Here is a 25821-nt window from a genome sequence, read left to right on the forward strand (position 1 = left end):
TTTGCCATCGGAGGCGATAAATTTTGCGCACGGCCGATAATGGCACCCCAAACGGGGCGATACTGAATTTTTCCCCCATATTCTCAACTCAGAAGTGGAGTTTGTATCCCATTCTCAACTAAATTACCCATTTGGGTGTTTCATTAGTGTAATGCTCATCTGGTAGAGGTGGGGTAAGGGGGAAGAAAGGAAATAAAGAAAATCTGTGAGCGTGTGACTTGCAGTAAAACCAACCTTGAAATTTAAGTACCTGCAGTATTTAACGAATTATTTCTACAGATAGATTTGAAATTAAAACTGCTTCTCCAGAAAGTGGATCCAATACTTGCTCAGTCAAATATCCCACCTGATTTTTAAATGTGGAACTTACATCAGAAAAAAATGGCTTCTTGGGGAAGAAATAGCCAATTTAATAAAAAAGGGACTCAAATGGAATTGGGGGCGGGAGGGGTGCAGAGCGAGTGATTACAGACCATTAGGAATTAAGCAGCTAGAAGGAACAAATTTGTATATCTGAAGTGCAATCGTACTGAGTTTAACTGTGAACATCAATATTACCGTGGTTATCTTTCCTGAACACAATATCCACATCCGTCACATCTCCAAATGTGCTGAATCTTTCTTTAATTTCGCTTTCAGAAACCATGTGATGCAATCCCCCAACAAATATACGCTTCAAACTTTTGGCTGTCTCCATTTTGTGGTTTGTTGTTTCGTTTTAATTGGAAAATGTCAAAAGAGCCCTGTGACAAAAAAGGCCAAAAGTACTTCAATGCACAATAAAGTAACAAAATTAAGCATCGTGTATTCATTTATACACAACTTTTATTGACAACATTCACAGAAGAAAATGTATAAAAAGAACAAGCATATTAAACATAACTTTTGTTTGTTTCTGATATTTGCAAATATTCGAGTTTGTTTTGTTTTTTGTAATTTTAGGCCATGGAGAACAAAATAAATATTGTGCAACAGGTAAAATAAAGGGTTAAATGGCAAAAAAGCCTCAGAAAAACCCGAATAAACCAATAACAGTAAAGCTATTTGCACAAGGAAACGACGACATCAGTAGGACAACACCAACTTGCATTATACAGAGATTTTAATGTAATAATAGGTTCCAAGGTGCTTCACAGGAGCGATTATCAAACAAAATTTGGCACCAAGCCATGAGGAGACATTCGGACAGGTGGCCAAAAGCTTAGTTAAAGAGGTAGGCTTTAAGGAACATCTTAAAAGGAGAGAGGTACGGAGGCGGAGAAGTTTAGGAAGGAAATTCCAGAGCTTAGCGCTTAGGCAGCTGAAGACATGGCCGTAATGAAAATCAGGAATAAGCAGGAGGCCAGAATTAGAGGAGCACAGAGATCTCGGAGGGTTGTAGGACTGGAGGAGGATTCATAGATATGGAGGGATTTGAAAACAAGGTTGAGAATTTTAAAACTAATGCATTGCTGGACTGGGCGCCACTGTCAGCGAGCACATGATGGGTGAATGGAATTTTGTGCGAGTTAGGATACGGGCAGTAGAGTTTTGAAGGAGCTCAGGTTTCTGGAGGGTGGAAGATGGGAGGCTGGCCAGGAGCGCATTGGAAGAGTCAAGTCTAGACGTAAGTTTTCAGCAGTGGATGAGCCGAGGCGGGGCGGAGTCGGGCAATGTTACGGAGGTGGAAGTAGGCGGCCTTGGTGATTGAGCGGCTGTATGGTCGGAAGCTCATCTCGGAGTCAAATACGACACCAAGGTTGCAAACGGTCTGGTTCAGCTTCAGACAGTTGCCAGGGAGAGGGATGGAGTCGGCGGCTAGAGAACGGAGTTTGTGGTAGGGTCCGAAGACAATGGCGTCGGTCTTCCCAATGCTTAATTGGAGTAAATTTCTGTTCATCCAGTACTGGATGTCGGAGAAGCAGTCTGACAATTTAGAGGGGTCGAGAGAGGTGGTGGTGGTGAGGTAGAGGTGGGTGTCGCCAGTGTACATGTGGAACCGGACGTGTTTTTGGATGATGTTGCCAAGGGGCAGCATGTAGTTGAGAAATAGGAGGGGGGGGGGGGGGGGGCAAGGATAGATCCTTGGGGGACTCCAGAGTTAACGGTGTGGGAGTGGAAAGAGAAACCATTGCAGGTGATTCTCTGGCTACGACTGGATAGATAAGAATGGAACCAGGCGAGTGCAGTCCCACCCAGCTGGATGATGAAGGAGAGGAATTGGAGGATGGTGGGGTCAACTGTGTCAAAGGCTGCAGACAGGTCGAGAAGGGATAGTTTACTACAGTCACAGACACATAGGATGTCATTTGTGACTTTGATAAGAGCAATTTCAGTACTGTGGTGGGGCGGAAACATGATTGGAGGGATTCAAACATGAAGTTGCAGGAAAGATGGGCACGGATTTGGGAGGCGACAACACGTTCAAGGACTAGAGAGGAAAGGGAGGTTGGAGATGGGGTGGTAGTTTGCAAGGACAGAGGGGTCAAGGGTGGGTTTTTTGAGTGGGGTGAAGATGGCAGATTTGAAGGGAAGGGGGCACAGTACCTGAGGAGAGAGCACCGTTAACAATATCAGCTAACATGGGGACCAGGAAGGGCAGTTGGGTGGTCAGCAGTTTGGTGGGAATAAGGTCGAGGGAGCAGGAGGTGGGTCTCATGGAGAAGTTGAGCTCAGAGAGAGCATGAGGGGAGATAGAAGAGAAGCTAGAGAAAGATATGAGTTGAGAGCTAGGGCAAGGGGAACCTTAGGGGAAGTTTAGCCCAGTGGGCTAGGGGAAGGGAGGGAAACGGCAGGGGCAGCTGAACAGATAGTCTTAATCTTAGTAACAAAGAAGCCCATGAGCTCCTCACACTTGTTGTTAGAGGCAAGAAAGAGGGGTTTAAGACGACGGTCGCCAATGCAGTCATACACCAGCTTGTATCCTCTTAATAAACATCAAAATAGATTTTAATATATGGTGGATCTATTGTGGTGTTGCTAACAGAAATTTGGAAGATATGTTGTTTGAGAAAGGGAGGAGAACTGTAAGGAAAATATACTATTGTTGTGGTATATTTTACGCGAGAATAAAGGGAGTGATAATACAAATAAAAAAATTAATGTAAATGAGTAAATCACAGAAATTCTATAGAAATTGAAATGAAGTGAATATAATTAATTGATAAAATGGTATATTGGAAACATTTTATTTAATTGTGGAGGATTATGAAAAGAGAATGGCAGTTCGAATAAAATGTGAATATTTAAGAAAACAGAACATGAAAATGCATATCCAAATTGTAATGTGCATATAATTTGTGTAGAATAAATATTTTATACCAGTTGATCGCCCATGGCATTGTACTCTGGGAGTCAAGACCAAGTGAGGTCTACTGGTGAAGCAGTTAGAGCCCTGATACACCAAGACAAGTAGATGTCATTCAGTTCCCATTTCATAAATCATACATTCTGTCCTTAACATTATATATTTCGGTTATAAATTCCGATAGCCACATTTACAATGGAAACCATCTGTGTAAACCTGTCACACTGTAATCACACCCGTCTGCAAATAGTGGCACTCGTTTCTCGTCCTTCCTCACCACTATCAGACCCAGAAAACATCACACCTCATGTTCCCACACTGTAGGTAAGAGAGCTCCCATGGCAAGTATTGGAGGAACAAAACACACATTTAATCATGTATTTTTTCAGTGCTTATCATCCTAGAAAACTTATGAGTTTTTTTTTCCTTTAAAGATCAACAAATTGAATTTTAAGAAATTTTCACTTAATCAGAGCAGGCTAATTACATCACCTGTGTTAACCGTTTGTCTTTGAGAAGGTAATGACATCACTGGTTATCTGATTGTTAATACAGTCAGCACCACTTATACCGCCCATGCTTACGGCAGGCAACCGTCTATACCAGGCAATTTCCCATGACTAATTCTATCACCATAAAAGTAAATTATAAAGGTGCCGCTTACTACGTATGAAACGCACCAGCTATTTTGGGCAATTCTTCAATGTGAACTGGTACTTCGGTGAAAATGGTTCTACCAGATTGGGACAAAACCCAGAGCTGGAATTAAAAGGTTTCTGAAAAACACTTCAAATTGAAACGGACACAGTAAAACGACACTGGGGAAACTGACAGGCGGATTCGAAATGCTCTGTAACCCTCACTGATCCGATCCCCCAGCAAGAGCTGGCAGCCGTGAAAGATCATCAGTTTAGGAAAGAAACTGGTTCATCAGGACAGAGTCTGACTGACAGGAGGGACACAATATTGTACATTTACTTCAGTTCCAGAGACTTGAGCACACAATCCAGGCTGACACTCCAGTGCAGTACGAAGGGAGTGCTACACTGTTGGAGCTGCTGCCTTTCGGATGAGGCGTTAAACTGAGGAACTGTCTGCTCTCAGGCAGATGTAAAAGATCCCATGGCGTTATTTTGAAGAACAGGGGAGTTGTGTGTCCTGGCTAATATTTATCCCTCAATCAACATCACTTAAACAGATTATCTGGTCATTATCACATTGCTGTTTGTGGGAGCTTGCCGTGCACAAATTGGCTACTGCATTTCCTACATTACAACAGTGACGCCACTTCAAAAGTACTTCACTGGCTGTAAAGCACTTTGGGACATCCTGAGGTCATGAAAGGCGCTACATAAATTCAAGTCTTTCTTTTTGTAACCTCCGAATCCCCTGGAGGGTATCAGGGGCTAATGTTAGTCTTATCGCCCAACACCGATAGTGGGAAAATTCTGCTGACACGAATGTGCCCGCTATAAGTATTGGACGGTGAAACCAACATTAGCCCCAGATACCTTCCAGAAGATTCAGAGTTTATTAAAGGTGGGGACTGTGTTCAAATGAATTATAGCTGTGTTACTTATAGAATAAGCACATGGTCATTAATTACAGTATCAAAATGCATTTCCCACTTAAAATTGACCAACATCAGGAACAGGTTATGGGAGGTCAGCTCAGATTCTCTTGGGTTCTCTCATGCTGCCAGGTCATGCTACTCATTGCTTCTGGACCCTAGGATGCCTCCCCGGTAATTCTGAATCCCAGATGAGCGCCATCACACATCAGTCCCTCGGGGTTGACAGACCCATCGTCGCCATGCTGCTAGACACTGGGACCACGCTCACATGTGCTGCCGGACATTGGAATTCAACTTCACAGTGCCTTGGGAACCCCCTTCTCCCATGCTCTCAGGCCCTTTTCTGGCAGACCGTTAGAAGCAGATCACCGTCTACAAATTACTACACATGGGGATTAAAAAAAATTACTAAGATAGTGTCTTGGCAGTGCAATGTTCTTCACGTTTTCCTGCATCATTTCCAATTGAAAGCTCCTGATCTCAACTTGCTCAGTTGGGCTGGCACTAAACCTCTCCAGATGGAAGAAATCAATCAATACGTTAAGCAGCATAATTTTTATGGAACTGACCAGTTCAAAGCAGCATTGAGGGAAGCTTGGGAAATATTGTTTCGTTGGCTCTCGGCTGGGGAATTAGTGCATGACAGTTTGAAAAAAACCAGATGCATATAAAGAAGGAAAATTAAGTTGAGTTTTTGTCCTAAATATACTTTTAGAAGATAAAATCCCTTGCCTGCCTCATAATGGATTCAGATAAATTTGAGCTACATGGACTGGTGTTCCAATGCAGACAACGTTACAATTTTATACTCCCTCTAGTGGACTAGTGCTGTAAGTGGTGAAACCTTGCAGTGTAGTTACAGTAGAGCAAACTTTTATCGATCCTATTTTTGAGCCAGAGACGAGTGCCATGGAGAAGCTTAAACATCTGTTCTAATTATCAATTTTGCAAGTAATTACTTAAAGGTCAAAATGTAATGGACTTAAATTTTCTTTAACATCATAATTAAGAACCAATTAGTTACATGCGAACTGACTGTCAACAGGCCTTTTTCAATTATGGGCATCACATGCAACTGTGTCCACAGCTTTCAGCAACCGCTACTGGATAACACATCAGGTGGAAATCCTGGCTCGTATTGTTCCTCTCTAGCTCAGTGCCACTCCACATGGAGCATTCACCCACAAAGTCATTATGGCAGTTTCAAAGTGCTTTTAATGCTATATTTATAAGGAATGCAAATAAATATTTTAAGCAGATTAAGCTCCATGAGAGAGTTAAATTGTTCAACTGTACCCAAATCCGTTGTGGCAGACCTGTTCCATTCAATGTCGAAAATCTCTATATTTGGCAGTGGGGTTGGGGAAGCTGTGCCAATAGTGGCCACTTAAATTGGCTACTGCTTGCTGGAAGCAATCAGTCTAGATAGAATACACATTATTTGGAGTAGGACTCCCATATCAATGGCTCATAGCTATTTAATTGGTGTGAATTTAGATTTATTTTCTCTTCTAATATCTTCAATTTTTTATTATTATTTGTTCATGGGATGTGGGCGTTGCCTATCCCTAGTTACCCCCGAGAAGGTAGTGAGCCGCCTTTTTGAACCGCTGCAGTCCATGTGGTGAAGGTACTCCCACAGTGCTGTTGGGGAGGGAGTTCCAGGATTTTGACCCAGCGACTATGAAGGAACGGCGATATATTTCCAAGTCAGGATGGTGTGCGACTTGGAGGGGGTGGTGTTCGCATGCGCCTGCTGCCCTTGTCCTTCTAGGTGGAAGAGGTCGCGGGTTTGGGAGGTGCTGTCAAAGAAACCATGGAGAGTTGCTGCAGTGCATCTTGTAGATGGTACACACTGCAGTCACGGTGCGCCGGTGGTGGAGGGAGTGAAAGTTTAACGTGGTGGATGGGGTGCCAATCAAGTGGGTTGCTTTGTCCTTGTCCTGGATGATGTTGAGCTTCTTGAGTGTTGTTGGAGCTGCACTAATCCAGGCAAGTGGAGAGTATTCCATCACACTCCTTACTTGTGCCTTGTAGATGGTGGAAAGGCTTTGGGGAGTCAGGAGGTGAGACACTCGTCACAGAATACCCAGCCTCTGACCTGCTCTTGTAGCCACAGTATTTATGTGGCTGGTCCAGTTAAGTTTCTGGTCAATGGTGACACCCCAGGATGTTGATAGTGGGGGATTCGGCGATGGTAAAGCTGTTGAATGTTATGGGGCGGTGGGGAGACTCTCTCTTGTTGGAGACAGTCATTGCCTGGCACTTGTGTGGCGCGAATGTTACTTTGCACTTATCAGCCCAAGCCTGAACATCATCCAGGTCTTGCTGTGTACGGGCATGGATGGTTCATTATCAGAGGAGTAGTGAATTATATTGACTTTGCTGATTGCGACTTTCCATTGGCTGTACATTGACTCTACGAAGGCTCCTCTGTCTCTTTCAACTTCATCCCGAGCTGCTTCAGTATCATTCATAAGAACATTAGAAATAGGAGTAGGAGTAGGCCATTTGGCCCTTCGAGCCTGCTCCGTCATTCAATAAGATCATGGCTGATCTTCTACCTCATTTCCACTTTCCTGCACTATCCCCATATCCCTTGATTCCCTTAATATTCAAAAATCTATCGATCTCTGTCTTGAATATACTCAATGACTGAGCCTCCACAGCCCTCTAGGGTAGAGAATTCCAAAGATTCACCGCCCTCTGAGTGAAGAGGCCAATACATTAAATATATTCAAGAAGGAGTCAAGTCAAGATGGCGGTCGAGACGGTCCGGTGCTAGCGCGCTCTCCCTGCTTTGGGCGGCCCGCTCTCGCCGTTCGCTCCCGCAACCGGAGTGAAGTGTTCGGCGAGTCGGGCGGAGGCAGCGCAGCGCGGCGAGCAGCAGCAGCCACGACGACCCGCTGGAGCACGTCGGCCGGCAGCTCCTCGGCAGGAAAGCATTCCGACTGGGAGGAGGGGAGCCGAGCATGGCGGCCAGAGGCCGGACCGTGAGCTGGAGAAGCAGGCCCCGGGCCGTCGGACTGTGGAGCTGGCGACGGTGAGGAGGAGGCCACGGCAACCGGAGCATTCACATCCCGACTGATGTGTTCGGTGAGTCGGGCGGAGGCAGCGCAGCGCAACGAGCAGCAGCCACGACGACCCGCTGCAGCACGTCGGCCGGCAGCTCCATGGCATGGTGGCCAGAGGTCGGATCGTGAGAAGCAGGCCACCACACATGGAGCCGGCAACAGTGAGGAGGAGGCCGCGGTGACGAGGAGGACGAAGCGGCTGAGGGACATCGTGCTCCCACTACCACTGGAAGCCATTGAACTGACTTTCTGAACACGGCGCTGTAAGAATAGCTGACGTGTCCCTACGGGGAGTAAGCATTCCATTGTACTTGTACTAGCTGAAATAGGGGGGGATGTGCTGCCAATTATAGAGAAAGAAACAAGTCAGCTTGGTAGACAGGGCAAATATATAAGGGCAAGGCTGGATGGCATCTATTTTAATGCAAGGAGTCTTGCAAATAAGGTGGATGAACTGAAGGTGTTGATAAACACATGGGAGTATGATATTGTTGCTATCACGGAGACATGGTTGAGGGAAGGGCAAGACTGGCAGCTCAATATTCCGGGGTACAGAATCTTCAGGCGAGACAGAGGGGGAGGTATAAGAGGAGGGGGTGTCGCAATATTAATTAAGGAGTCAATTACTGCAGTAAGGAGGGATGATATATTAGCAGGGTCCTCTAATGAGGCCATATGGGTGGAGCTTAAAAACAAAAAGGGGGCAAGCACTTTGCTGGGAGTGTACTATAGGCCTCCAAACAGTCAGGGGGAGATAGAGGAACAGATATGTAGGCAAATCTCAGAGAAATGTGCAAATAATAGGGTAATAATAATGGGGGATTTCAACTTCCCCAATATTAACTGGGATAGTCAGAGTGTGAAAGGCTCAGAGGGTGTAGAATTCTTAAAGTGCATCCAGGAGAGCTTTTTGAGCCAGCATGTAGAAAGTCCTACAAGAGAGGGGGCGGTACTGGACCTAATTCTAGGGAATGTGGCCGGCCAAGTGGAAAAAGTGCTAGTAGGTGAGCACTTTGGTGATAGTGACCATAATATGGTAAGATTTAAGGTGGTCATGGAAAAGGACAGGGATGGGCCGGAAATAAAGGTTCTAAATTGGGGGAAGGCCGATTTTAATAGGATAAGGCAGGATCTGGCCAAAATGGACTGGGATCAGCTACTTGTAGGAAAATCCGCATCGGAGCAATGGGAGGCTTTCAGAAGGGAGATTGAGATCATACAATGGCAACATGTTCCCGTAAAGGTCAAGGGTGGTTCCAAAAACCACAGGGAACCTTGGATGTCAGGGGATATACGAGAATGGATTAGGAAAAAAAGGAGGGCTTTTGGCAGATACAAAAGGCTAAAGACGGAGGAAGCCCTAGAGGAGTACAAAAAGTGCAGGGGGATACTTAAAAAAGAAATTAGGAGATCAAGGAGGGGCCATGAAATAACACTGGCGAGCAAAATAAAGGAAAATCCGAAGATGTTTTATAAGTATATTAAGGGTAAGAGGATAACTAGGGAAAAAATAGGGCCCATTAGGGACAAAAGTGGCAATGTGTGTGTGGAGCCGGAAGATGTAGGAGGGGTTCTAAATGAATTTTTTGCATCTGTTTTCACTATGGAGAAGGACGATGTAGACATAGAAATAGGGCGGGGGGACTGTGATATGCTCGAACATATTAACATCGAGAGGGAGGAGGTATTGGCGGTTTTAGCTGGCCTAAAAATGGATAAATCCCCAGGCCCGGATGAAATGTATCCCAGGCTGCTGTGTGAGGCAAAGGAGGAGATTGCGGGGGCTCTAACGCATATATTCAGGACCTCTCTGGCCACAGGGGATGTGCCAGAGGACTGGAGAACTGCTAATGTAGTACCATTATTCAAGAAGGGAAGTAGGGAAAAACCGGGGAACTACAGGCCAGTGAGCCTAACATCAGTGATAGGAAAATTATTGGAAAAAATCCTGAGGGACAAAATTTGTCTCCACTTGGAGAGGCAAGGATTAATCAGGGATAGTCAACATGGCTTTGTCAAGGGAAGATCATGTCTGACTAATTTGATTGAATTTTTTGAGGGGGTGACTAGGTGTGTGGATGAGGGTAACGCAGTGGATGTGGTATACATGGATTTCAGTAAGGCCTTCGATAAAGTCCCGCACAGGAGACTGGTCAAGAAGGTAAGAGCCCATGGAATCCAGGGTGCCTTGGCACATTGGATACAAAACTGGCTTAGTGGCAGAAGGCAGAGGGTGATGGTCAAAGGTTGTTTTTGTGACTGGAAGCCTGTGGCCAGTGGGGTGTCACAGGGATCGGTGCTGGGTCCCTTGCTGTTTGTGGTCTACATTAATGACTTGGATATGAATGTAAAGGGTATGATCAGTAAGTTCGCGGATGATACAAAAATTGGTAGGGTGGTAAATAGCGAGGAGGGTAGCCTCAGTCTGCAGGACGATATAGATGGGTTGGTCAGATGGGCGGAACAGTGGCAAATGGAATTTAACCCGGAAAAGTGCGAGGTGATGCACTTTGGGAGGACTAACAAGGCAAAGGAATACACAATGAATGGAAAGACCCTAGGCAAGACGGAGGGTCAGAGGGATCTGGGTGTGCAAGTACACAGATCCCTGAAGGCGGCGGAACAGGTGGTAAAAAAGGCATATGGGATACTTGCCTTCATTAGCCGAGGCATTGAATATAAGAGCAAGGAGGTTATGATGGAGCTGTATAAAACACTGGTTAGGCCACAGCTGGAATACTGTGCGCAGTTCTGGTCGCCACACTACAGGAAGGATGTGATCGCGTTGGAGAGGGTGCAGAGGAGGTTCACCAGGATGTTACCAGGGCTGGAGCGCTTCAGCTATGAAGAGAGACTGGGCAGATTGGGTTTGTTTTCCTTGGAGCAGAGAAGGCTGAGGGGGGACATGATTGAGGTATACAAAATTATGAGGGGCATAGATAGGATGGATGCTGAGGAGCTTTTTCCCTTAGTAGAGGGGTCAATAACTAGGGGGCATAGATTCAAGGTAAAGGGCGGGAGGTTTAGAGGGGATTTGAGAAAGAACTTTTTCACCCAGAGGGTGGTTGGAGTCTGGAACTCACTGCCTGAAAGGGTTGTGGAGGCAGAAACCCTCACAACATTTAAGAAGCATTTGGATGTGCACTTGAAATGCCATAGCATACAAGGCTACGGGCCAAATGCTGGAATATGGGATTAGATTAGACAGGGCTTGATGGCCGGCGCGGACACGATGGGCCGAAGGGCCTCTATCCGTACTCTATGACTCTAGTACTGGTTACATATGGCAAATAAAATTGAATTGAATTGAATTGAATTGATATATTTCTTAAGGCTAAAGGGATCAAGGGGTATGGGGAGAAAGCAGGGACAGGGTACTGAATTTGGATGATCAGCCATGATCACATTGAATGACCTACTCCTGCTCCTATTTTCTATGTTTCTATGAAATTTCTCCTCCTCAGTCCTAAATGGCCAACCCTTTATTCTGAGACTGTGATCCCTGGTTCTAGACTCCCCAGCCAGGGGAAACATCCTCCCTGCATCTACCCTGTCAAGCCCTGTAAGAATTTTGTATGTTTCAATGAGATCACCTCTCATTCTTCTAAACTCTAGAGAATATAGGTCTAGTCTACTCAATCTCTCCTCATAGGACAATCCCCCATCCCAGGAACCAGTCTGGTGATCCTTCGTTGCTCTCCCTCTATGGCAAGTATATCCTTCCGTCGGTAAGGAGACCAAAACTGTACACAATACTCCAGGTGTGGTCTCACCAGGGCCCTATATAATTGCAGTAAGACGTCTTTACTCTTATACTCAAATCCTCTTGTAATAAAGGCCAACATTTCATTTGCTTTCCTAATTGCTTGCTGTACTTGCATGTTAACTTTCAGTGATTCATGTAGAAGGGCACCCAGGTCCCTCTGAACACCAACATTTCCCAATCTCTCTCCAGTTAATGCATACTCTGCTTTTCTATTTTTCCTACCAAAGTGGATAACTTAACATTTCTCCACATTATAGTCCATTTACCATATTCTTGCCCACTCACTTAGCCTGTCTATATCCCCTTGAAGCCTCCTTGCACCCTCCTCACAACTTACATTCCCACCCAGCTTTGTATCATCAGAAAACTTGGACATATTACATTTGGTCCTCTCAGCCAAATCACTGATATAGATTGTGAATAGCTGAGGCCCAAGCACTGATCCTTGTGGTACCCCACTAGTTACAGCTTGCCAACCCGAAAATGACCCGTTTATTCCTGCTCTGTTTTCTGTCCGTTAACCAATCCTCAATCTATGCTAGTGTATTACCCCCAATCCCATGAGCCCTAATTTTGTTTAATAACCTCGTGTGGCACCTTATCGAATGCCTTCTGAAAATTCAAATACACCACATCCACTGTTCCCCCTTAACTATTCTGCTAGTTACAACCTCAAAAAACTCCAACAGATTTGTCAAACATGATTTCACTTTCATAAATCCGTGTTGACTCTGACAATCTTATTATTATTTTCTAAGTGCCATGTTACCATATCCTTAATAATAGATTCTTGCATTTTCCCAACTACTGAGGTCAGGCTAACTCGTCTGTAGTTCCCTGTTTTCTCTCTTCCTCCTTTCTTAAATAGTGGGGTTACATTTGGTACCTTCCAATCCATAGGAACCATTCCAGAATCTATGGAATTTTGGAAAATGACAACCAATGCATCCACTATCTCTATAACCAACCCTTTCAAAACCCTAGTATGTAGGCCATCAGGTCCAGGAGATTTATCAGCTTTCAAAAAGCTGAAATATGGCCATAGTGCAATACTTCACACTTGTCTGCATTACATTTAATTTGCCATTATTCGGCCCAATCTACTACCCAACACAGCTAACTGTACTACAAATATGTAGCCTCCCCGAGGCTTTCTCTCCTGTCACTGCACATCAAAAAACATAAGCAGCGTCTCAGAAAAATCGATTAGTTACTAATATTCAATAAAGTTACAAACTACACTTGGGGGGGGGGATAGAAAGAGAGGCCACACGATTAGACGACCCTGATTTCATTATTTTGGTCGCTCAGCACATACACTTCAATCACATGGTGTTAACCAAGCCTTTTTTTAAACTGACTTTTACAAACTCAAAATCTTGTTCAACTGTGAAATACATTACCGTTATTATTATAACATTACTGAAAACAAGGTAGTTCAGGCAGCACAAGAGCCACTTTTCCGAAAGCCTCACTCACCCCCTGCACTTTCCCCACTCACGTTGCCATAGTTTGCGGTCCGTCTCCGCTCTCATCCCTCCACGTCCTGCTCAACCGCTTCCTCCCACCCCACCCCGTAAAAAAGTACAAAAAAATAGGACGCGGCCAGTGAGAGTCACGACGAAAAAAAAAATTAAGCTGGGCGATAATCAGCAGCCGCGGATCACACGATTATTATTAACGACATATTCAAAAAAAAAGCCCACACAGGTTTCTTTGAATCCAAAACAAAACGTGGGGCCGTTTAATGGTGTAACACAGAAAGGAAACGCTGCAGGAAAACCAACACAAATTGGCAGAAAGGGGTGCAAAAAATAATTTGGAAAAAATAACATCAACAGGATTTAAAAAAAAACCAGGGTTAAAATGTTCCCGAAAAAAATACATTGTATATGGGTTAAAATGTAAATGCAGCGATCAAGCAGTTGTGGTGAAGTTGCTTTTGCTGATGGCAAGTTTACCTTCAGCTGGTTGGATGAGTCCAGAGCCCGCGCGGCTCCCGGTGTTTTTGAATTGGCCGCGCTCGAGCTCGGTATTTTGTGGCTTGTTATTGTTTGCACCCTCGGTATTACCGGGACACAGGTAACAACTTGCATTGGTCTTGACTTTTTTTTGTTGGTTGGAAATGTTCACACTGTTATTCTAATGTGCAATTTTATATCTGCGATGTTATAGCATACGACCTCGGACGCGTTACTGCGGCAAAGGCGTTATAAAAGAAAAGAAAGGTTTGCATTTCTATAGCGCCTTTCACGACCACCGGATGTCCTAAAAACACTTTACAGCCAGTGAAGTACTTTTTGAAGTGTAGCCACTTGGTGTAATGCAGGATAAATGCAAGTTGTGTGGGGAATGGAATCAGAGCAGGTTATGCTCGACTGTGGCATAGTGGTTAGCACTGTTGCCTCACAGCGCCAGAGACCCGGGTTCGAATCCGGCCTCGGGTGACTGTGTGGAGTTTGCACATTTTCCCCGTGTTTGCGTGGGTTTTCTCCGGGTGCTCCGGTTTCCTCCCACAGTCCAAAGATGTGCAGGTTAGGTTGATTGGCTATGATAAATTGACCCTTAGTGTTAGGGGGATTAAATACGTGGGGTTATGGGGATAGGGTGGGATATGTGTTGGTGTAGGGGTTACGGGGATCGGGTGGGATATGTGTCGCTGCAGGCTCGATGGGCCGAAATGGCCTCTATCTGCACTGGGGTTTCTGTGATTCTGTGATAACTCCAGTACGATAGCAAAATACAAAGTCAGTCTTGTCAAAGGGTTTGACCCGAACCGTTGACTCTATTTTCTCTCCACGGATGTTGCCTGGCCTGCTGAGTTTTTCCAGCATTTTCTGTTGATCATTCCAGTGTTCAGGAGCTGGTACAGACATGACGTGATGCGCCGAATCCCTCAGTATCGTAATTTCGCAGCCTTCGGCTCCTTGCTGGGGGAGCAGAGCAGTGAAGTGAAAGGTCAAGTTTTAGGTGTAATCTTTGCAAACCAAAACATAAGCAAGCATTCTAGTAACGTGGAAAAATAGAGTTGGGGAGCTCAAATGACCAGGCACCTCCGTTCTGTCACAAGTGTGACCTTGTGTCTCGTCACTGTAATGTATGTACCTTTAAGGGGGAGAACTACTTTTTACAGCTACGATAGCAAAATACTGCAGATGTTGGAAAACTGAAATAACAACAGAAAATGCTGGAAAAACTCAGCAGGTCAGGCAACATCCGTGGAGAGAAATTTGAGTTGACGTTTCGGGTCGGGCTGAAGAAGGGTTCGACCCGAAACGTCAACTCAAATTTCTCTCCACGGATGTTGCCTGACCACCTGAGTTTTTCCAGCATTTTCTGTTGTTGCTTTTTACAGCTCCTGTATCCTGTAGTACCGGCAGTGACCACACCTGTATATAAACCCTGAGTAGTGCTCTGTACATTCAGTTGCAGTTTGAACCCTCATTCAGTAAACACCTGTTGATCGTTCCTTGCAGTCTTTGTCTGATTATTGAAGGGCACCACATTAAGATACCCGGATCTAACATTGGCGACGAGAAAGATTCGAACCTACCTGCAACTCTGCATCACCTCCCAGGGATTCGCTCCTGGAGAACAGTGGAAGGAGGTCGAGTCCAGAAGCACGGGCATCGCAGGGGAGGCTGTCGAGAGCCAGGCTTGGCTTTCCAGCCACGGTGGTCCAGCGAAATGGGCTGGCAACAGGTACTGCGCAGACCCTTCCCGGACAGCGGCGGCTAGAGCCGACCGAGCGGCACAGAAAAAGGCCGAGCAGCGTCGACGGGGGAGAGGGCAGAGCGCACGGGGCGCAGCCGGTTTTCAAGGGCCGAGCAGCGTCAACGAGAGAGAGCAGAGCGCAGCCGGTGTTCAGGACCGAGCGGCGTCAACGGGGGAGAGAGGCGAGAGAGAGCAGAGCGCAGCCGGTGTTCAAGGGCCAAGCAGCGTCAACGGGGGAGAGAGGCGCACAGGAAAACGCGAGGCGCTCCCATTACCACGAGGACCGCAGAGCGCGGCATTGGTAGCAGCGCAGGAGCAGCGCACGAAACCCACAGGGCGTCGCCATTTGCCAGGAGGACTGCCGAGAGCGGCGTTGGCAGCAGCGCAGGAGACGCCATTTTAAGCCGCTGCGGGGAAGAAAGGAAAGCGCGGGAGACGCCATTTTAAGCCACAGCGGGGAAGAAAGGAAAGCGTGGGAGACGCCATTTTAAGCCAGTCTAACCACACCAAAAAAAAATGCCGAAGAGTGGCAGTATCACAGCGTTCGACAATGAAGTCGAAGATTGGACGACATATGTCGAACGCATAGAAGTATACTGCAAGGCGAATGAGGTGCCAGATGACAAGAAAGCAGAGAATTGTTGAATTCAATGGGTGCAAAAATGTATGGCTTACTACGAAACCTAGTAACCCCAGAGAAGCCAGTAGAAAAGGATTTTGAAAACATAGTGTCAATCCTACAGGACCACTTAAACCCCACACCGCTGCTGATCGCAGAAAGATTTAAGTTTCACAAAAGGAACCAGCATAAAGATGAAAGTAATGCTGAGTATTTAACGGAACTGCGCAAGCTATCGAAACACTGCCAGTTTGGAACGGGACTAGCAGATACTTTAAGGGACAAGTTTGTGTGTGGGCTTCAAAGTGAAGGAACCCAGAAACTGCTTCTATCAGAAAAGGATCTTACGCTGGACAAGGCTTTCGGCATTGCAGTATCACACGAAGCAGCTGCACGGGGCGCTGCAGAGATACAACGGAGACCGCAAGAATATGGCACAAATGAAATGTCCTACGGAACAGTGAAGTGCTATCGCTGCGGCAGAACAACACACGACCATAATGATTGCTGGTTCAAGGACAAAGTGTGCAGACAGTGTGGAAAAGTAGGACACATAGCAAGAGTCTGCAGGTCGGGAAGGAAAACCAGCAGCAAGAAATCTCCACAGGAGAAGTACAAGAAGGTACATAAGGTGACGGAGAGTAGTTCAGACGAACAGAAGAGTGATACAGACTCCGGAAGCAAGGAGCTGGGTTGTCTGAAACTATATAATGTGATCAAAACGGAGGATCACCAAACTATCTGGGTCACGCTCAAGATAGCAGGAGTCCAAGTGAAAATGGAATTGGACACGGGATCAGCCCTAACAGTCATAAACCGAAGGGACTACAAGCGGCTATTCTCACATATACCCTTGAGATACAAAGATTGTCTTGAAGAAGTACACGGGGCAAAAAGTCAACCCCAAAGGAAAAATAAGGGTGAACGTTATATATAACGGCAAGGAAACACCAAAAATGGACCTATATGTATTGCCAGATGGAGGACCACCACTACTAGGATGTGAATGGATCCGGAAGATACAGCTAGATTGGCATTCCATACAAGCACTGACTGTAGATGCCAAAAAGGATGACGACGTCACACCTGGACGACTGTCAAAAATGCTAACTGACGCACAAGAAGTGTTCCAGCAGGGACTCGGAACACTAAAAGGCATAACAGCGACGATCAAAATAGAGGAAAATGCAAGCCCAAAGTTTTTTAAGGCCAGACCGGTACCTTATGCGATCCGCCCAGCCGTCGAAGCAGGGCTGGAGGTTTGGAACGTTCAGGAGTACTGTCCAAAGTGGACTGGAGCGAGTGGGCTACACCCATCGTTCCTGTAATGAAGAGGTCGTTGAGTAATACGCCTGGGGAACCAAAGAAGGTTCGCATCTGTGGGGACTTTAAAGTGACAGTGAACCCAGTCCTTCACACTGTACAATATCCGCTTCTGCGGATTGAAGATATTTTCGCCTCGCTATCTGGAGGGAAATGCTTCACTAAGATTGATCTGGCCCAGGCGTACCTGCAAATGGAGGTAGGAGAAGCCTCGAAACAGTATCTCACGATCAACACTCATAAAGGTCTCTACCAATACAACCGGCTGGTGTTTGGGGTAGCATCAGCTCCGGCTATTTGGCAAAGGGCAATGGAACAAGTCCTGCAAGGGATTCCAGGGACCCAGTGTTATTTGGACGACATCCTGGTCACGGGCGAAAATGACAGTGAACACCTCGCCAACCTGGAGCAGGTGCTCACTAGATTGAAGGAATATGGGCTCCGAGCTAATCGCCACAAATGCGAGTTTTTCCAGGAGCAGATCTCGTATTGTGGCCACGTTATTGATGAAGAAGGGTTACATAAGTCCCCTGAAAAGATTGAGGCAGTAGTCAAGGCTCCAGCACCGGAAAATGTTTCACAACTGAGGTCGTTCCTCGGGCTGGTGAACTACTACCATAAGTTCTTGCCGAATTTGTCTACCGTACTACACCCACTGAACACCCTACTGCAAACGGGGGTACCATGGAAGTGGAGTGATGAATGTGAACGAGCTTTCCAGAAGAGCAAAGCATTGATCACATCGAAAGAGGTGTTGGCTCATTTCAACCCAGCACTACCAATTCGGTTGGCGTGTGATTCATCACCCTATGGCATTGGAGCGGTGCTGTCGCACAAATTCCCGGACGGCTCGGAGAGGCCAGTAGCCTTTGCGTCTCGGTCACTAACCTCAGCCGAGCGTAACTACGCCCAGATTGACAGGGAGGCCCTCAGCCTAGTGTGGGGAGTGAAAAAGTTCAATCACTATCTGCACGGGCAGAAGTTCACCTTGCTGACTGACCACCAACCACTTGTCTCCATCTTTAATCCAAAGAAGGGCGTTCCGGTGATGACTGCGCAACGGCTACAAAGATGGTCCCTTTTTCTAGGGGCGCACCAATATGATATCGAGTATAAGGGCACGAAACAGCATGGAAACGCTGATGGGCTATCACGCCTGCCACTGCCTACTGCGGAGGAAGCACCAGCAGTGGATCCTGTCAAAATATTTCATTTGACTATAATTGAATGCTTGCCAGTAACTAACGCTGGTATAGAGAAGGAGACCCGAAATGACCCGACACTGTCTCGGGTATATGATTTGACGGTGAAGGGATGGCCAGCACATGGCGACTCACTGTTGCCAGCATTCTCATCCAGAAGAGAACAGCTGTCAGTATGCCAGGGGACCTTGATGTGTGGATCCCGAGTGGTAATTCCACCCAAGTTAAGGGAGAGAGTGCTCAATGAGCTTCACGAAGGTCATCTGGGAGGGGTGAAAATGAAAAGCCTTGCTAGGGCTTATGTGTGGTGGCCGGGGATCGATCAGCAAATCGAGGACCTGACAAAAAGCTGCTCAGGATGCCAGAAGGTCCAAAATGCCCCTCTACACCCATGGGAGTGGCCCTCATCTCCATGGCAACGGGTGCATATTGATTTTGCTGGTCCATTCATGGACTCAATGTTTTTAATAGCCGTGGATGCGCACTCGAAATGGCCTGAGGTGATCAAAATGTCGTCCACCACCACGGAGAAAACTATTGCAGTCCTACGGACCATTTTTGCCAGGAACGGCTTGCCAGAGCAGATTTGCTCTGATAACAGACCACAGTTTGTGTCCAAAGAGTTTCGAAGATTTATGAAAAGGAATGGGGTAAGGCATTACGCATCCGCCCCGTATCACCCAGCCAAAAATGGATTGGCTGAGAGGTTCGTACAAACCTTTAAAAAAGCAGTAAAGGCCATGTGCGATGACGACATTCCACTGCAGCATAAGGTGGACAATTTCCTGTTAGCCTACAGAAATGCGACACATGCAGTCACCAACCAGGCCCTGGCCATGATGTTCTTTAACCGAAGGTTGAGATCTCGTCTGGATTTGCTCAGACCAAATGTACGAAGAGATGTTGAGAGTAAGCAATTCCAGCACATCAATGAGAAGCCGACAAGGAGCTTCAATGTAGGGCAACCCGTCTTAGCCCATGACTACCGAACAGAGAAATGGCAACCAGGAACGATATGCACACGGCAGGGGCCACTAATGTACACAGTGGATGTTGGGGAGAACATTGTGAGACGCCACGCTGACCAGATCCTAGAGTCACAGGAACGAGTCAACCCCATGTCTCGGCCATACGTACCTGGTGAGGAACCCGACGTACAGGTCGCATCTACCTCCGAAACAATAGCATTGGAAGCTGATGAATCAACTGACGACAGGGTGTTAGAATCGCCTCCGCACCAAGAGCGAGACACTCGGGAAAGGCGTTATCCAGAAAGAATCAGGAAGCCTCCCCAAAGACTGAATTTATAAATAGACTATTTCCAGTTAATGTTGCATGTTAAAATTGTTAATTGTAATTAGTGTGATATTTAATTGTTAAATGAGTGTTATGGTACTGTTAATCTAAAAGGGGAGGAATTGTAATGTATGTACCTTTAAGGGGGGGAACTACTTTTTACAGCTCCTGTATCCTGTAGTGCCGGCAGTGACCACACCTGTATATAAACCCTGAGTAGTGCTCTGTACAGTCAGTTGCAGTTTGAACCCTCATTCAGTAAACACCTGTTGATCGTTCCCTGCAGTCTTTGTCTGATTATTGAAGGACACCACATTAAGATACCCGGATCTAACAGCCACCATAACCCCTTACACCAGAGAGGGTTGCGGGAGTTTGGAATGAGTCGAGAAAAGATGACGGCGAACTGGCAGCATTCTCTGTCATTCCGTCTTTGAAACGGAATGCAACTTAAGGATTTAGCGCATGCGCAGCCGAGTGCGGAAATCCTGAATAACAACAGAAAACGCTTGGAAAAACTCAGCAGGCCAGGCAGCATCCGTGGAGAGAGAAACAGAGTTAATGTTTCAGGTCGAAGACCTTTCCCTGAAGTTGTGGTCTGTCATTCACTGCTCCTCCACAGGCTGCGCTGTGCCCCCGTCCCAGAGCCGGCAACCAGTGTAATCTGTCAAATCCTGGAAACTGATGAAAACGCCAGCTCTTCTGCAGTAATTACGCTGTTAAATTCCCCACTAAACGTTAGATCCAAAGGTATTAGGTGTAATTGGGGTTTTAACAGCATATTGACTGCTAAACAAAGGTATGAAAAACTAATTTCAATTTTGTGCCATGTCAAATTTATCCATTTCAATGAAAATTAAGAAACTTTTGAGAATTCTGTGTTTTGATTGGCATCTTAGACAGCTTGTTGACGTCACAGCAGCTCGCACTATGGGATTCCCACTATATTCCGTTGATTTGAATTACACGTCAGAAAACCCGAACTTCTTGACACACCGATTGCAAGGATTTTGTGCGAACTTACTTCGGGGCCAGCAGTGAGTGCCTTTGCTTCTCCGCTGACTGCAAATTCTAGGCCTATGGGTTTTGGCAGCACTGCAGAGGGACAGACTGGGAGTTGGATTGTGGACTTTGGCTCATAGGAGAGGGGTGCGATGCTAGGGTTTGGTAAGACTACGTGTGGTTTCTCTGGATCTTTTCAAAGGGGTGGCAGGGCAGTGGCAGCGCTGGGGAATTTTGCCTGATATGGTAGTGGGGGAGTGGGGATGTCAGGGTTTGGTGGCATTGGTGTCCAGCAGAATTGGGAAGTAAATCCCAGTGTCTGGCAGTACTGGGCAAGGAATCGCTGGTCCTTTCCCCCAGTCTCGTACCCACCAGTCCCTTGCAACCTACTATTTCAAGACCCCAGATCTCGACCTGCATCCTCATTACCAGTGTTACCTTCCCAGCCACTGTTTGCTGTTCTACCTCCCACTCCTGCATTATCCCCCTCATGTTGGTTGTACTGGTTTTTCAGCTCTGCTGGCTTGCAGGTTGCAGCTGCTGCTCCACTTGCTGACCGATGACTCGTTCTACCGGTTTTCAGCTTTGCTAGTCGTTGACTTGTGCTTTTACTTTTTCTCCGCCACTTTGATCTACGGTGACCTCCAACTTACGTCAATTTAGTCATCACCTTTCTGCACCGTTACAGACTCTCATTGCTACGGCAACAACTCCCATCCTTGAACTCGCTACCCTTCAAATAGCTTCTGGACTTCATTCACCTGCTTTGGACAGCGGTTTCTCGATGCTCCGTACCGGACCCATCCTTACGTCAGCTTTGTCCTTCCATAGGACCATCTGACTTTGACCCTAGTCGCCCTACTAGGAAATATGCATTCCATTAATTATTACATTTAAACAGCCCTATGTAACCTGAGCTTTTCCCGTGCCCATTCGCGTGTACACTTTTTGGCTGCCGCTCCAGACCCGAGCCATTCAATACCTTTCCACTTTTTCCCCCTCTTTTCCTTTCTCTCTATCCCACCCTGACTGCACTCTCCTGTTGTCATGCCTTCTTGCATCTGTCCTCTCAGATACTTTGCCCTTCCAAATCCCTACCCCAATCCTTCATTACTCTTCGACTTTCCTACTCCCCTGCCACCGTCCCAGGCTTGACTCCCTCTTAGATAAGCCTACAGCTTCCCTCTGTGCCTCTCTTGGCATCCTACGAAGGGCCCATCGAGGCACTCGTCGCTGCCGCCTTACGAACAGCAACCCCAACTGTCACATCCTAATCTCTTGACGACCTTCCCGCCTAGCGTGCCCACTGGGGGCAAATCTTGCCAATCTCCTCCCCATCCAACTCATCCTCCACACCCCCCCCCCCCCCCAGCGCTGACCCTGTGGACGCTGGCAGTGGGGCAGCCATCACCGACCATCTCCGCATCTCCCTCCGGAATGTCCGTTCACTTGCGAACAAGGCCCTTGCCATCCATGAGCTTATTGTGGATGATTGCATCAACATCATGGCCCTGACGGAAACTTGGTTGAGGTGTGATGACACCTTACCCTTAAATGAAGCCTCCCCGCCTGGCTATACCTTCCACCACTTACCCCGCTCAGACCGCCGTGGTGGCGTTGTGGCTCTCGTCATCAAATCACACCTTGGTCTGTCCCTCTACTCCTCTGGCACTTTCTCCTCCTTTGAGCATCTCACCTTATTCCATCCCTCTCACCTCTCATTTAAAATTCTTGTTCTCTACCGCCCACCCAAGTACCATAAAGATGTTATTGCCGAGATATCTTCACTGCTCTCCTCCCTCAGCCTCTGCACCGAATGACTTCTCATCCTCGGTGATTTCAACCCCCATCTCAATTCATCATGCTCTCTCTCCTCTGAGTTCACTAGCCTCCTATCCTCCCTTAATCTCTCCCTCCATGTAAACTCCCCAACCCATATTCACGGCCACCCCCTCGACCTTGCCATCTCTCGTAGCCTCGCTACTCCCATCATGTCTACCGCAGATACGGCCATCTCTGACACTTCCTCGTATCGCTCTCCACCCACATCCCCCTTCCACACCCCCCAACTCTACTTCCTTCTGTGTCCGCCCCTGGAAAATACTCTCTCTCATCTCTCTTACAACTGCACTTACGAAATCCCAACTGTCCAGCCTTTGGCCCTCCATTCACGATGACATTTCTGCAGCTACCGATCTGCTCAACCACATCCTCACCACCAACTTTGATGCCTGAGTCCCTATTAAAACAATTACTCTCTCTCACCCTGGCCGCTCCCCCTGGTACGGCCCTCATCTTCGCTCCCTTAAGTCCAAGGGACACAGACTTGAATGGATATGGCGGACAACTGGTTTAGCCACTCACCGCCAGATCTGGCTGGACCACATAAAGTACTATCGGGTCCTGCTCTCGTCTGCCAAAATTGCTCACTATTCCAGAATCATTCTGGAATGCAAAGACAAACCCCGGCTCCTATTCTCTACTGCTAACCATCTTCTTAAACCTCTCTCCCCTGCCTCCTCCACCCTCACCTCCGACAATGTGAGGAGCTCATGGACTTCTTTGTCTCTAAGATTGAGACCATCCGTTTAGCTGCCTCTGCCACTTCCCTTCCTTTCCCTCGCCCTCCGGGCCAAACTCCCTCTAAGGTTCCCCCCTGCCCTAACCCTGAACTTGCACCTTTTTCCAGTTTCTCTCCGATCTCCCCTCATGACCTCTCTGCGCTTATCCTGTCCATGAGACCCACTTCCTGCTCCCTCGACCCTATTCCCACCAAACTGCTGACCACCCAACTTCCTTTTCTGGCTCCCATGTTAGCTGACATTGTTAATGGTTCTCTCTCCTCAGGTACTGTCCCCCTCTCCCTCAAATTTGCCGTCATCACCCCTCTTTTATAAAAAAAAAACCTTGACCCCTCCGTCCTTGCAAACTACCGCCTCATCTCCAACCTCCCTTCTCTAAAGTCCTTGAACGTGTTGTCGCCTCCCAAATCCGTGCCCATCTTTCCCGCAATTCCATGTTTGAATCCCTTCAATCAGGCTTCTGCCCTTTCCACAGTACTGAAACAGCTCTCATCAAAGTCACAAATTACATCTTTTGTGACTGTGACAAAGGTAAACTATCCCTCCTCGTCCTTCTTGACTTGTCTGCAGCCTTTGACACGATTGACCCCTCCACCCTTCTCCAATGCCTCTCCACTGTCATCCAGCTGGGTGGGACTGCACTCGCCTGGTTCCGTCTTATCTATCTAATTATAGCCAGAGAATCACCTGCAATGGCTTCGCTTCCTGCATCATTACCTCTGGTATCCCCCAAGGATCTATCCTTGGCCCTCTCCTATTTCTCATCTACATGTTGCCCCTTGGCGACATCATCCGAAAACACAGCGTCAGTTTCCACATGTACGCTGACGACACCCAGCTTTACCTCACTACCATTTCTCTCAACCCCTCCGCAGTCTCTAAATTGTCAGACTGCTTGTCCGGCATCCAGTTCTGGATGAGCAGAAATTTTCTCCAATTAAATATTAGGAAGACTGCTGAAGCCATTGTTTTCGGTCCCCGCCACAAACTCCGTTCCCTAGCCACTGACCCCACCCCTCTCCCTAACATCTGTCTGAGGCTGAATCACACTGTTCGCAACCTTGGTGTCAAATTTACCCTGAAATGAGCTTCCGACCACACATCCGCAGCATAACTAAGACCGCCTATTTCCACCTCCGTAACATCACCCGTCTCCACCCTTGCCTCAGCTCATCCATGCAGTTGTTACCTCTAGACTTGACTCTTCCAACGCACTCCTAGCTGACCTCCCACGTTCTATCCTACGTAAACTTGAGATCATCTAAAACTCGGCTGCCCATGTCCTAGCTCGCACCAAGTCCCGTTCACCCATCACCCCTGTGCTCACTGATCTACATTGGCTCCTGGTTAAGCAGCGCCTCGATTTCAAATTTCTCATCCTTGTTTTCAAATCCCTCCATGGCCTTGCCCCTCCCTATCTCTCTAATCTCCTTTAGCCCCACAACCCCCCTGAGATATCTGCACTCCTCTAATTCTGCCCTCTTGAGCATCCCTGATTATAATCGCTCAACCATTGGTGGCCGTGCCTTCTGTTGCCTAGGCCCTAAGCTCTGGAATTCCCTGCCTAACCCCAGTACACCTCTTTCCTCCTTTAAGACGCTCCTTAAAACCTACCTCTTTGACCAAGCTTTTGGTCACCTGCCTTAATTTCTCCTTATGTGGCTCCATGTCAAATTTCTTGTCATTTAATACTCCTGTGACGTGACGTTTTACTACATTAAAGACGCTATATAAATACAAGTTGTTGTTGAATGAAGGAGCAGTGAGCATGGTAGTTAGATAGGTACGTCGGTCAGTCAGAATGGAGCTGGGGGAAGGTAGGTAGATGAAACTGGGACAAGTGAGATTTGACAGTGATTGAAAGGGAAAATTAGGGATAGATAGGGGATGGGCAAAAATAACCCACAACAAAATTAAATAATTCTAAATAAAATGCTGATTCTTACACATTTGTTGTAAATCTGTGGGGAACGGTTTTTCAGAGAGGTAAGGCCTCTTCAAAAGTACCCCTCAAGCCCACCACCTAGAAGGACAAGGGCAGCAAGTGCATGGGAACACCTTCACCTCCCAAGTCACCTATTATCCTGACTTGGACATATATTGCTGTTCCTTCCTCATCGCTGGGTCAAAATCCTGGAACTTCCTACCTTACAGCACTGTGGGAGTACCTTCACCACATGGACTCCAGCGGTACAAGAAGGCGGCTCACCACCACCTTCTCGAGGGCAATTAGTGAAGGGCAGAAGTGTGGAACTGTTTGCCTGCCTGCTTGGCCAGGGGTTCCTGAAAGAGGAGAAAAAATGACCACATCACGAGAATGAATTTAAAAATAAAATTGTGGTTTGTCAGTATTTTATGAATACAAATTTAAGCTAATTGACTAC

At 46.9% G+C, this 25821-nt stretch overlaps 2 protein-coding genes across 3 annotated transcripts in view; one reads left to right on the plus strand and one right to left on the minus strand.

The window, feature by feature from the left end:
• The window catches only part of nol8 (nucleolar protein 8), a 57438-nt gene extending 44159 nt beyond the window's left edge, over positions 1 to 13279 (minus strand). Inside the window, exons 1-2 of the mRNA XM_086001814.1 lie at positions 13179 to 13279; positions 559 to 743 (exon numbers count right to left, since the gene is read on the minus strand). Coding sequence (XP_085857940.1) covers positions 559 to 697 — 139 coding nt within the window. The 5' untranslated portion in view covers positions 698 to 743; positions 13179 to 13279. The remainder of the gene's footprint in view (positions 1 to 558; positions 744 to 13178) is intronic.
• A 231-nt stretch (positions 13280 to 13510) lies between these two features.
• Positions 13511 to 25821, plus strand: part of cenpp (centromere protein P) — a 333753-nt gene continuing 321442 nt past the window's right edge. The window contains exon 1 of one of the 2 annotated variants that reach the window (XM_086001820.1): positions 13511 to 13781. The gene's annotated coding sequence lies outside the window, so the exon portion shown is untranslated. The remainder of the gene's footprint in view (positions 13782 to 25821) is intronic. The other variant, XM_086001819.1, reaches the window with a different exon arrangement.

Source organism: Somniosus microcephalus, chromosome 11 (assembly GCF_052327205.1).
Source record: "Somniosus microcephalus isolate GS21.2 chromosome 11, FLI_Smic_1.0, whole genome shotgun sequence".
Classification (NCBI taxonomy): domain Eukaryota; kingdom Metazoa; phylum Chordata; class Chondrichthyes; order Squaliformes; family Somniosidae; genus Somniosus; species Somniosus microcephalus.